This window comes from Triticum aestivum, chromosome 5A (genome assembly GCF_018294505.1).
Source record: "Triticum aestivum cultivar Chinese Spring chromosome 5A, IWGSC CS RefSeq v2.1, whole genome shotgun sequence".
In the NCBI taxonomy this organism is placed as follows: Eukaryota; Viridiplantae; Streptophyta; class Magnoliopsida; order Poales; family Poaceae; genus Triticum; species Triticum aestivum.
This window is the reverse complement of record NC_057806.1, coordinates 128,236,507-128,250,035: the sequence shown is the minus strand read 5'-3', so window position 1 is coordinate 128,250,035 and position 13,529 is coordinate 128,236,507. Positions and strand designations below refer to the sequence as shown.

General features: G+C 47.3%; 1 protein-coding gene across 2 annotated transcripts; it reads right to left on the bottom strand.

Moving 5' to 3' along the window:
* Positions 1 to 1,330: 1,330 nt before the first annotated feature.
* On the bottom strand, positions 1,331 to 11,461 carry LOC123106700 (oligopeptide transporter 5-like). 2 transcript variants are annotated; one of them, XM_044528789.1, is made up of 5 exons: positions 11,336 to 11,461; positions 10,798 to 11,249; positions 10,609 to 10,706; positions 9,950 to 10,522; positions 1,331 to 1,826 (listed from the first exon to the last, which is right to left on the bottom strand). In XM_044528789.1, the coding sequence occupies exons 1-5, from the start codon at positions 11,349 to 11,351 to the stop codon at positions 1,544 to 1,546; spliced, it is 1,422 nt and encodes a 473-aa protein (XP_044384724.1). In that variant the 5' UTR covers positions 11,352 to 11,461; the 3' UTR covers positions 1,331 to 1,543. The 2 variants fall into 2 exon arrangements, with proteins under 2 accessions (XP_044384724.1, XP_044384725.1); XM_044528790.1 differs by having other exon boundaries at positions 10,798 to 11,240; positions 11,336 to 11,457.
* Between the last annotated feature and the right edge of the window lie 2,068 nt (positions 11,462 to 13,529).

Sequence of the window (13,529 nt, the reverse complement as noted above, 5' to 3'; positions counted from 1 at the left end):
GCGGTGGCGGAAGTGGTTTTGGCCGTTCCGGCCACCAAATGGGTCACGGAGGGCATCGGGGTGGAGCTGAGGACGAACCGCGGCTCTTGGTGGAGTCCGTTGGGGTCGGGGTGGCCGGAGTTGGCTCCGGCGACGACCTAGGCGGCGACCGGAGTTTGGTTGCGCGCGAGATTGCGTTTCAGTTTGTAGAAGAGCGGGGCAAGGGGCTAGGAGGACGCTACGCATCGCGAGGAGTAGGTTGGACACTCCAGGGTGACCATATGGTCACCGGAGCATCGTCGACGGCGAGCTCAGGCGGCTGTGCATTCCGGTCATCAAGGGGGCGACGGCTACGGCAATCAAACGAAGAGGGGAAGAGGGGGAAACGGTGGCGGAGCTCACAGTGGTGCCGTAGGGATGGTTAGCGGGCTCGGGGACGTCCTGCGTGCGGCGGATCGACGACGATGGCGGCCGGAGCCCGAGGTGGAAGACGACGGCGATGGCGACGTTGCTGGCCTCCCGGGGTCGCATGCGTCGTGTGTGTAGCTCCACGGGGTCGGGACGGAGCTCAGGGATGCGGAGAGGGAGCGAGGGGGTGGCTGTGGCCGTGGGGGAGCTCGTCGGCGGCGACAGCTGCGTTCGGGCGAGTGAGAGAGAGGAAGCAGAGGAGAGGAGGGCCACGGGGAGAGTGATGGCGAGGTCGAGGGGGTTCGGCATCTCCGTGGCGTCGTCTAGGCGCATCGGAGAGGGGCCAGGCAGGCAGGGAGGGAGGAGGTGGCCGGCGCGGCCGTGCGCGTGCGGGCACGCAGCTGCTTCGGGGCGAGGGGAGGAAGACGACGGAGGGGCTGCAGTGGTGGGCTGGGCCGGCCAGCTGCAGTGCTGGGCCGGTTGGTGGGCGCCAGGTAAGTCCAGGTAGGTTCTCTCTCTCTTTCTTTCTCTTTTCTATTTTCTGCAGTTTGTTTTGATTTAGTTTTAGACACTAAATCATTTTTTATAAATTCTGTAGGTTTTTATGTGGCTTGCTAAAATATATACAAAGCCACTCACAAACTTCCAGAATTATTGGAGTCATATTTAATATATATTAAATATAAATCCAAAGCAAATAGTTATTGGATTAATTCAAATGGCCAAAATAAATATCTCTGTGACTCCAAAAATATTGGTTTGAATTTTACCTCTTACCAATATTTCTATGGAATAATAGGAACATTTTCTTGGACTCATTTGAGAAGATTTAAATGTTGGTTATTTTTAGAGGTTTCCTGAGGCTTTTGAAAATTCCTCAATTCAAATTTCATTTGAATTTAAACATGATGCACACATGGAAGCAAGCATAGGTCAGGCCAGAACTAGGGATGTGACATTCCCAGGGTAGAGGTACCCGATGATGAGCTCGGTGATGATATTTAATCCAGGTTGCTGCACCAAAGAAAATTTCCATGATCATCATTACAGATCAATCTGATAGCCATCATTAGGTCATGAAAAAGAAATGATCACCCAAGTACTAATTTAACCAATCATGTTTTTCAAAGAGCTTGCGGAACTTTACATAGTGGCCTCACCTGACACAACTTACCATATTTGTCGTTGGAGTGATGATGCCGATGGGTAGCGTGAAGGTTAAGGCGATGGCACAAGCGAGGAGGAGTCCCCAATATGGTAGTTGCAACTGTCCTCCAAAACCCTCACATGTGAACAATGACAGAGCCAGCACGAGGACCAACATTAGGTGGAACCACCACTGCGGAACAGACCTGTAGTTCCTCTTCATGATCCTGGTGTGCACATCGTGCTCCTTGCCCTTCTCTGACGCTGCCTTCCACCATAGATCAAAAATCTCCCTGGATCATGAAAACTCGAAGTCATAAGGCCTAAGTGAGAAAAGCTGATTTGTTGGGCATATTAAATAGCTAGATGCCAAAGTAACTCAAGGAATATACTAGTGTCTAGATGGAAATTGAGACGCCATTTAGAGGAACATACATTACAAGTGTACCTGGTCGAATAGGGGATTTTATAGAGTGATTTAGATATCTTATACATATGTTTGCTGGCAAAATACTGAAAACAAAGACACAATTCTTTACACATAGCATGATTGTGTGCCCCTCGAGGAGAATGAAGCAATGAAAGTTCACATTACTCATTATTACAAAGAAATCTTTGGTAGATCCATGGTATCTTCTTTGCACTTACACTGAGACACACAACCCTTGAGGGTAAATTTTCACAGGAGGATTGCCTTGAGCTCACCAAGCATTTTACTTCATAGGAGATTGAGATTTCTACTAAGTAAATAAAAAGTAAAACTACGCCAGACCCATATTCGACAAAACATGTTAGAGAAAGGCATGCCATCTCAAAGGTGGTCAATGTGCATGGTCCTCGTGCACCATTGGTCGGCTCACCTTGGCCACCTCCCATGCTAGCTCATACAACTTCCAACTCTTCCACGAAGGCATCTCTCCTTAGACTTGGTCACTTCACACCATCCAAGGCATCTTGCCAGACTGCTTGATCTACCAGGTCACTGCCAAGATGCACGAGAAGCTCCTAATTTGTCGTAAAGGCTTGGGTCGACAATCCTTAGCTCGTTTCGATAGAGACCACCCTCACCTTCCATGACCGGAAACCTTGCACTCATGAGTCTTCCTCTACAGGTGGGATTTTCCAGACAGGGCGGCGACACTAAGAGGTGTGGAAGCTAGTAGCACCTACCACATCTCCTTCACCCACCACCAATACTTGCCGACATATAAGAGGCCACCTTATACTCCATGAGGCCATCTGTAGTGGACCACTTACAAGGCCCACACGGCAATAGCAACGTCAAGGATGATATTCAACTCCCCTCCCCTAGAGGAAGGCCACTGCCCTCGGCTTGCGGAGCACATTCACAACCACTACGACCACTCCACCTCGCTCTCGGCTTGCCATCGCCATCAAGGAAGCGCACGACAATACAACAACGTCTTTCTCCATGTACCCAACACGCCATAACCCCCACTAGAGAGGGAGGCTTGCAAGCTGGTGTCGGCTACCTATCTGACAATTTTGACATGTTGCCCTGATGGCATTAGCATAGTCGGTGAGGGCTTGGCCTCAATTTCACTAGAAGCTAATAGTGACCCTAACAAAACCCGGATGGGCGTCAAATCTTGAGACCACTTGCAAGATCCTGCCGCCATTATGGACATCGGCATGGGTGCTACTCAGTGCCAAATGTGGTGGTGAGCCAGGCCAACCATGTCTCCCAGTCTATACCTGCATGTGCTTTGCCTCCTATGTCGGTCTTGACCTAGATAGAATCTGTACCACACATGTTCCAACATTCGCCTAGGCCTATCATCATGCATGCACCGCCGTGGGCCCCCACTTCCCTCCTCGTGCATCAGGAGGCAATCATTATCATGGTCAAATCATCAGAAACTAGGTAAATGAATTGGCACCCGTCACATTCTCAACTTTGGAGGTTAAACGAGGAGCCTTGGTGTCCCAACAATGGTCTCCTTGCAATAATGGATCTGCGAGCATTCACCATTCATGGACAATTACTTGCCCCTGAAGCTGGTGCCAGCCCCCAAGCATAGCCTTGCACCCCTTCATGGTTAGTAAAATCTTAGCTAAATGGTTTTGAGCCTGCAATCTCCCCCAACATTGTTGGGTTAGGCACCGATAAACCGACCATAATTGCAATCATCATAGACAGTAGCGCACATGTCTGCTTCATCAAAGATATCATGTTGTTGATCCAACTCGCGCTACTACTGCCTCCGTCATCACCCCATCACAAGCCCTAGAAGGCTACCAGGACTCCTCCAACCACTACTAGGTGTAGCCATAGGCTCCTAAATAGGAAAAGGGCACTTCCCAATGAGGATGGTGTGAGAAATGGTCATGTCTAAGCATGGCCTAGAAATTTTTGAGAAAAGGGAGAATGAGGACACACACACCTTGAGATGTATGCCAAGGCCTTCTAGGATCCTCTATTGCCAGCTCCAATTGTTTCACTCTCTTCCCTCACCAAATCTGGCAAAACCTACTACAAGGCCATGTAGGTAACCATTTGACCATCGGCTCCGCCTTTTATCAGTTAGGTTACCGATGGAATACAACTTTCTGGTCTGGAATGTGACAAGAGTAATCCATCCCAGAGAGAAGTGTTTAGGTCGATTGTGCTCCAACACGATGTTTCTGTTGTATGGTGGTTGAACTCGTTGTGGTGAAGCAATGTTGTGGTGTAGACTTCTTTGGATGTGCATACTTGCCGACAGAAGCAACCATGGTGGCAGCATTGTGGCCCAATATTCTTGCATTAATTCTACTTGATTGCACATGGCGACTAATGGCCTCACTTTTGCTCTTGACCAAGTGTATACCCCCCAGCACAATGATGCCAATTTTTTATGTCTTGCTGACCTGCACCATGCCATGCAGAGCTTCATTCCACCGGTCACGCCTTTCATTATAGGCGGAGGCCTTACAAAGGTTGGTATCATCTACTGACCCAATTTCCCGTCTTGATGAGAAGCTGCGGCGCACTGCTAAGGCCCTGAAACCATGGAACTCCAAGGTGGTAACCAACATTGCACTAAAATATGAAATAACAAACGAGCTCATTGGAAGACCGAATCACGTGCTAGACAATTGGTCTTTATCAGAGGATGGAATATCTTTCCATGCAATGCTGAAAATTCAGCTACTTGGGTAGGTTGCCATGGAAAGATCCTTCTGCAAATGGAGATTAAGGGTGCAACGTATCAACAAGGGGATGCAAGAGCGATATTTTTCCATGCCAATGACACTATTAGATGCCATAAGAATCACATCCACCATGTCATTGTGGATGTCAACGTATACACTGAACAAGCTGACAAGATGCGCATCATGGCAGTTTTTTTGAGGGGTTGGTTGGTCATAAAATTGCAAGGGCACATTGTATGGGCCTTCATGATTAGCATTGAGTACATGTATTTGACGTGCTGGATGAACCATTACTTGTGATGAGGTGTGAACGATATTAACCAAGATCAAGAATGATTGTGTGCTAGGACCTAGCGGCTTCATGGACACCATTTGCAAATGACGTTGGCACTTATTGGAGGGGTGTGTTCGCCACCCTTTTGGACGTACAACAGCTATAGACTGTCAAAGCACATCTCCCGAAATCGATTTTGCTGCCCAAGTTTGAGGATGCAGTATCACCAAAGGAATTTATGTAAATCAGCCTCATTATTGGTTTCACAAAACTATTCATAAAGCTCTTGGCCTGTCACTCTCGCTTGAGAATGAAAGAGCTTACCCTGCCCTACCAAAGTATGTTCATCAAGGGCAGAGTTATGCATAATAAGTTTAATTATGTCCAAGGCCTCCCAAAGGCATCTAGACAATGAAAGACACCAACAATAATGTTTAAACTAGACCCAGGGAAGGCATTGGACACCAGTTCTTGGGGCTTCCTTTTACTGGTACTCGAGGCAAAAGGATTCATCAGATAATTTTGCAATTGTATCCGGTTTTGCTTGCTACGTCAACCACAAAGATTTGGATAAATGGGGAATTACCCAACTCAGTGCAACATAGGAGGGGTCTCCGTAAGAGAGAGACCCACTATCCTCATTGTTTTCCATGCTCGTGATGGACTGTTTTGCCGCACCGATTCAATTGGCCACAAGCGTGGAGTTGTTGTGTTCCATCGAAGCTCAACTATTGCCATACATATAGTACATCTACACGGATGATGCAGTGATTTTTATTAACCCCGAGTTAGATCAAGTTGTGACATCACGAAAACCTCTTTAGGCATTTTGTGTTGTCTATGTCTTGCATAAAATTCCTAACAAGAGCTCTGTAACCCCAATCTGTTGTGATGGGATTGATGTACCAATGTTGGTGTTGCACCTGGAATGTTAGATCAAGCAGTTCCCCTTCACTTACTTGGGCATGCCGTCGTCGGATCACAATCCTCGAAAGACTGATTACTAACCTCTGTGGATGCAAGACTTATCCTTGTCCAGCAAGTGCTATTGGCAATGATGGTATTTGAAATGCTCTTGATGGACATGCCGGTATGCTTGACCAAGAGCATCATCAAGATCTGCATGGGATTTTTCTGGGAGAACATAGAAGATGGAATGGAGCAAATGTCTTGTCAAAAGGTAGCCTGCCAACCAACAAGCACCAGAGGATTGACAATCAATAACCTGGCAGCCCAAAGCATAGCTTTGAAGATGAGATGGATATGGTACTCTTAGACTGATTCGGCCAAGTTGTGGATCAAGATACCACTAATCATCAATAGTAAGGTCAGAGCCCTATTTAATGCATTCTTCAGATATGTTATTGGGCCGGTGCTTAGATCATGGAGAGACCCATTGCTTAACTCAACGAGCCTCAAGGTGGCCTACTGGGACCTTTTGTAGCATTGCGCCAGGAAGAACCTCACCTTGGCATGGGCCAACAACGACAATCATCGGATCAGACACCTCAAGCGCAACATGTCCTTCTAGGTCGTAACCAAATTTTTGGCACTTAGGCTGCACGTGCATCAACCTCAGTGACATCCCTAACTAGGTGATATGAAGATGCACTGTTGATAGCCAATTCACCTCTTCCTCGGCATACAAGACCCAATTCAAAGTTGCGCAGTGGCATGATTTCAACCAGTTGGTATATAAATTAGAAAAACCTATTGAAATTGACGATATTGTCATGGCTGGGAGGCTTGGTTGATATCTCATGACGAACAACCTGGCCAAAGTGTTTGTCCTCATAATCAACTCTGTGTCATGTGTGGCACCATCCATAGGATGCGCACCACCTCCTCCCCACTTGCTCCTACGCCACAGAGGTCTGGGCAATTGTTTTACACCTCTGCCACCTAGCATCGATCATGGGTACACGCCCTCTGACGACCTTGTTGCACAACTGGTGGGCTAAAGGAAGGAAGAAAAATTCCAAGCCCCATTGCCAAGCATGGAGTGCCTTGGTGCAACTCACGTGGTGGCACACATGGAAGGAGTGAAGAAACAAAGGGATTTTCAGGAAGACATCATCAACTCCAATACAAACTTTCCATGACTTGCCAAACTAGAAATCGACTATCAAAGGCAGGCTTGACCAATAGATACAAAGACCTCGCAAGCCCGAGTTAGCACGTTCATATCATACATTGTACACTACCGATAAGACAAGTGGTAAGGTGTTGGACACGGGCCTCTACTATGTAATTCTATAACCGTTCTCCCTCTATATTTCAGAAAAGTTGCACTGCCAACATTTTCGTCAAAAATAGTTTAGATAAAGGTTTAGTATTTGGTGAAAGAAATGTTAGCTGAATTATACAAAGGTGCATTGAACATGGAAGGCCGAACTATGGAATAATTATTTTAATCCCCAAAACCAAATATGCTAATAATATCGAACAATATAGGCCCATATGTGTGTTGAGTGTAATTTTCAAGAAAACGTAACCCAGACGCTTTGTGTTGCTAGACAATTAGTTCAATCCAATCCGTGTTCTTCTTAGGCAGGAATATCCTCTAGAGGATTGTTGTTTTGCAAAGAAAAACTAATGGTGAGGACATTATTTTGAAGCTTGGATTTGAGAAGGCTTATAATAAAGTGTTCTATGGGGATAATTGTTTTTTGCTTAGTGATGATGCAATGTGTGGTAGAGATAACCTAGGCATGCAACAATCTCAATGGTGTCATTGATGAATACTCTAGGACTTTCAAGGGTCTCAGGAGACCCACTTTCTTTGCTTTTCTTTATTTTGGTAGGATATGCTCTAGGAGCCATGATTACTGCTGCTAGTAGGACTATTCACCTTAGCATGCCACACTTATGGTGTGTTTGGTTAATTTGCTACCTGGGAATGATGCCTAGAACAAGGAAAAACCCCAGGTGTCCAAAATCGGATGCATGATATACCTTTGTCAAAGCACAAATATTAAAAGCAATCCTAAATCAAAATCTTAAAAGTAATCCCAAATCCGTATGTGAACAATATCATTTTTTCTTTTGTCTTTTTGTGACACTATTCATGTTGGATGTTGTCTTTCTTCTTTCTCTATCTATACATTGAATATTGATTCAGATTTGTTAGGGGTTATAGGCACGTGTACTGTGAACATTCACAATTGTTTCAGCTTGTTAAACATTTAAATATGAGTTTTAAACATGGTAGCATATTACTTTTGGGAGCGCCGGATACTTTCCTCCAACCCCACGATTTCCTCTGCTCTGGCCCGAGTATATAGCAAAAACCTACCACGTTACAAGCTATTGTTACAAAAAACTACCATTTTTCTTAATCTTTCAAAAAAGCTACCACAAAATTGGTTCCTTGTTCCAGAAAACCCAAATTCATGTGTGATTAAACTTTAAAACCGTTTTATGACAGCTGGGGTCCACTCATCATGTTGACTGTTGACAGGTTACAACAAGTGGGGGCCGAAATATTTTTTGAAATGCAATCGGGTCCCTACAGAATTTTTAAAAAGTGATCAGGTCCCTATAAAATAAAATAAAAAGCAATCAGGTCCCCGCTGGCGAGCTCGTCACCGGAGCTCCTCAGCGGCTCTGTGGGTGTTGGCCGGTCTCTCTCCCGTAGCCTCGACGCCACAGCAGCCAGTGGCAAGCAGCGACATTAGTGGCAAGCGGCAGTAGAGGCATGCAGCAGCGGCAGTGGCGGCAAGCGGGAGCAACGGCAAGCAGCAGGGCTGGCGGCAGCAAGCAACAGCAGCGGACGCCAAGCGAGAGCGACGGCAAGCAACAACAGCAGCGGACGCCAAGCGAGAGCGACGCCAAGCAGCAGCAGCAGCAGCAGCGAGCAGCGAGCAGCAGCGAGCGACGGCTAGCCGCGGTATGCGCATGAGCTAGCTAGCTCTTCGTGCGTCTGCCGTGAACTAGCTAGCTTCGGCTGGCTGCGGTACGCGTGTGAACTACCTAGCTAGCTCCGGCTGCATCCGTCGTGAGCTAGCTACCTCTAGCTGGCCGTGTGGAGCCGATCGAGGGTGAGCGGGTTGGGGTTGGCGTCGTCGATGCCGGAGAACAGGGAGTCACCGGTGCCGCGGCGTGGGGGAAGGGACAGACACGGGGCGGCGGCGGGACGGGTAGGTACTTCGTGGCAGCGGCTCCTGCCAGTAGCAGGACGGAGGCAAGGCGAGGGAGGTGCTCCGGGGCGGCGGCGCGGCTGGAGAGGTGCTCCGGGGCAGCGCCGGTCCGGGGCGGCGGCGAGGCGTCCTCAAGCTCCGGCTCGGAAAAGCTGCTCGAGGGATGCCGTGGATGGAACGGGGCGGCGGTCAACTCTTTTGTTTTTTTAGATTTTATTTTATATTTCTAGGAGATGTCACTGACAGGTGGGTCTGGCCCAACTTAACGGTCAACGATTAGTTAACAGTCAATGTTTATGAGTGGACTCTAGCTGTTATAAAACTTTTAAAGCTTAATCACACAATAATTTGAGTTTTTTAGAACAGCAAACCAATTTTGTGGTAGTTTTTTTAAAGATTAAAAAAGTGATAGTTTTTTATAGCTATAACCTATAACGTGGTAGTTTTTTGCTAAATACTCTAGCCCTCTTGCTAAAGTGTTGTCGCTGCTGCCGAAAACTATCAACGTCGCCATTCCCCTCAGCCCAACCAATTCCAGGCACAAACATGAAGTTAATGACCAAGGCCCATGTTCCTATCTTGCGGGGTGGCCCGAACAAAGCGTTGTCGGTGACTATAATTATTGTTTTTTAACTATGTGCTACAGTATAGGATGAAAAGGTTAAAAAATATTCCGGTTCCAAAATAAGTGCCTCAACTTTAATACAACTTGTATTAAAGTTGAAGCACTTATTTTGGGACTGCGAAAAAAAAACTCCAATATCTGATCTATTTTTTCTTAATCGGTTTCTTGTAATAACAACATGGTGGTTAATAGAGGGCGAGGAGATAGCGCGTAAGAGCTTACTTGCCATGGTAGAGCGCAACATGTGAGAGCGTGGACATGAGGCCAGCAAAGCCGAATCCGTAGTTGATGGCGAAGAGCACGCTGAGGTTAATGCGGCTGTAGGCGTTGTACTCGTGGAGGTTGAGCGTGAAGGTCTTGGGGTCGAGGATGCGGTTGGTGTCATAGCGGCCGCCGGCAGCGTCGAAGACGTGCGACGAAATGATGGGGAAGCGCTTGGCATTGTAGGTGTTAGTCCAGTAGAGGAGCGGCAGCGTTAAATAGTTGCTGAGGGAGAAGCCGACCATGATGTTGAAGATGGCGAACGCCGGGGAGGCGAGCGGGTTGCCGATGAACCCGGCGACGGTGTTCCAGTCGAGGCCGAAGGAGCCGAGGCCGAGGCCCTTGAGGCCGGAGCCGATCTGCTGCGCCGTCACAGAGTCCTTGAAGAACCAGCAGAGCGCCGAGAAGGTGCTGGCCGCCGGGAACAGGTAGCTGGGGATCAGGTAGTAGGCGAAGCTGCAGACCAGCACGATGATGAAGAATTGCAGCCGTGTCAGCTGCCCCTTGGGCCTCTTCTCCTCCTCGTGCATCGCCCTGTATTAGTACATGCAGTTTTATATAGACAAGGTTCAGTATGATTGCATTGCTTCAAGTCCCAACGACTCTACGTACGTACTGACCTGAACAGGGTGACCTGGACAAGGTTTAGAGGCCACCACATGTAGGCTGAATCCACCAGGTACGTCCTAAACAAGCCAGCCCATCCGTACCCAAGCAACTGAAATTAAACAGAGCCGCACATTGGCCGAAATGACCTCTGAATTCAACCAATGGCGATGGAATGAAAAGTCGAGGTAATGTCGGATCACCTGAGTTGTCTGCGCGAGCAGCATGGCCGCGTAGGGGTTGATCTGCCGTTTGTAGAAGACCTTGACGATGGCGATGATATTCATTGCATAGACGCCGCTGGCGCCCGCGCCGGCGAAGATGGTGATGAGGCAGTGCTCCTTGAGGCTGAAAGGGCCCGGGTTGAGGCTGAAGGACCAGCCGATGAGCGGGACGCGTATGAGCTTCGCCGGCAGCGCCGACGCCATGAACCGGCCGATGGGCAGGGTGGCGATCTGCACCAACACCGTGCCGATGCTCAGCTGGTTGGACCGGTACATGAAGAACTCGTTGACGAAGGCCAGAAGCATGCAGGACGACATCCCCAGCACCCATGTTCGGATCGTCAGGGACGGCTCCGACGGGTCGTCGGTTATCGGCACCGTGTTCCGGACCTCCTCGATTGGGTGGTCGTTCACCTCTTCTTCTGCATCGTCTGCAGATCAGTTATCATTTGCAGTAACATTCTGGGACAAAAGATTTTCATCATGGGAGAAGCGTCGACACTGCGGACAAACGTACAGCGGGTTTCTGCCATCGGAATGTGCTCGCCGGGCTCGGGCCTCCCGTCCCGGCCTACGGAAAGTTGGCGGTCTCCTCCAGGGGACACGCGCCAGGGCAATGCGGCTAACTGTTGCTGAAACCTCTTGGTTTAGGAGTCACCTTCTCAGTTTCAGTTTGTGTCCTATTTCTAAAATAGGCTGGCTATTATTAGAAACAATCTCGCATGACCTCACTTGTTTGTAGGGTCTCAGATCCTGAGATGCAGTAGCCTTGTAGCTTGAAAGACACGGAGTTGTCGGTGACCTATCGGGGTTTCCGCTATTTGTCTGTCACTCAGCAGCTGGCTCCCTCGGCATCTCTATCGTGCAAACAGCATAAAACTATCACAATTGGGACAGGGCAAAAATAACTACGACTTTTTTTTCCGGCACTGATACCTTCTACATTTTCGTAATTTTGTTGAAAAAAAATCTGGTTATCTTTCGCTTAAAATTGATCCCTTTTCATGACATATTTGGTCCACCAGTCAGGCCACGTGTGGGGGTTGGGGGTGGTGTTAACGGCCATCAGTTGCTTGGTCCGATTGGAACCATTGTCTCTCCCGGTCGCTCCCAGTCATTCAGTCTCTCCTGTTTGACCTAGGGCCGGTGATGGTGGCGGCGACTCAGTACGCGGAGGAGGCACCAGTGGTGAGTACTCCGAGGTGGACAACTGGCTCGGCAGCGGGAGCAATTAGGGTTGTGTGTACACACTGTTTCGGTGCAACTAGAACATGTACCGAATTGGGGATTTGTTCAGTGGCGGTGTGTGTGTGTGTGTCTATTTGTCTGTTTGATTTAGTATTAAAAGGATCTTTCTATTTATATGTTCATATTTTTGACATCGTAGCTTGTTACTTCTAGGATTAAGTAAGGTCATATAGTTACTTGTGTAGTTGTTACACATGATACTAAGATGGTGTGTTAGTACTTTAGTGTTACTAATTAGGGGATTGGGGTAGCAGCTGATACAATTTTTTAATCCATTTTGTTGTCAGGTTGGATGATGAAATGTGGGAAATAAGGTTCCATTTACAAGGTAGAGACAAACTAAAAAGAATTATTTCCCTATACGATGTAATTTACTTACTTTGTTAGCACTAATTGTGGGTGAGGGCTATGGAATAGATGATAAGATGTACTATGTGAAGGAGGATGGAAGGGGTTGGAAGGGATGGAGATTTTAGATAGTGAGGACAAAGTAGAAGAAATGTTTAACTTGTTGCAAAATTAGAAAGTTCTGAACAGCACAGTCATCAAGGGTAGTGAACCCACACCAGGAGATTTAAATAGGGAGAACATCCTAATAAAACACCAGGTTCCACTTAGTCGAACAGGGATCCTCTTGTTTCTAGTATATCCCAAGCTGGTGTGCTTCACCCTACTGCAATTATTTCATAGCCTTCAAGTAGTGCACAACTTGGAGTTATTCTGGATGACCCTAATCTAAACACACAACAAAGCTGCACCTTCAACAAGGCAAAAGAGAATGTTGAAGAACATGAAGACTCTACAAATAGCATGGATAACTCCTATTCGGATTATTAATATGATTGGGGTCAATACATTGGGAAGAGGAATACAATGGTAAAAAAAGCTTAGCGAAGGAGGTTGAGATAGAGAATTGGATGGAGAATATGAGGAAGGAGAGACAGGATGACTTGATGCAATTTGAAGGGGGATACAAATGTGTCAAGAGTTTGTTGAGGAGCAAGGGGATCCAGAATCTAGACATGAAGAGCACCCTCTAGTTGTATAGAAACAAGTCTCACAAAACCTAAAGCTAGCGAGGAAACCTGGGCCAACAACGAGCACACAATGAGGCTAAGCAGATAAAGTTAATCATTTTGCACTTGCACCAGATGAATTATGCTTTCCAGTGATTTTGGTATTGGTGATGAAGGTGAAGAACCAGCACTACTACCTATTGGAATGAAGAGAACGACTAGGAAGGACAAGGATAGGAGGTGGTATTATGACTCAATGCCTGGTACACATGAGCAGTTGTGCTTCATTGGTGTTTACTAGTTTGGAAAGAGCACCAAGGGATTTTCATGTCAAGACACTGAGGGATTTTGAATACCACATGAATGAAGCAAGTAGCTAGGGTTATTCTTTGGACCAAGTGGAGAGAGCACAAAGGTCACTACTGATTGGGTGGCTAAAGCATGCGA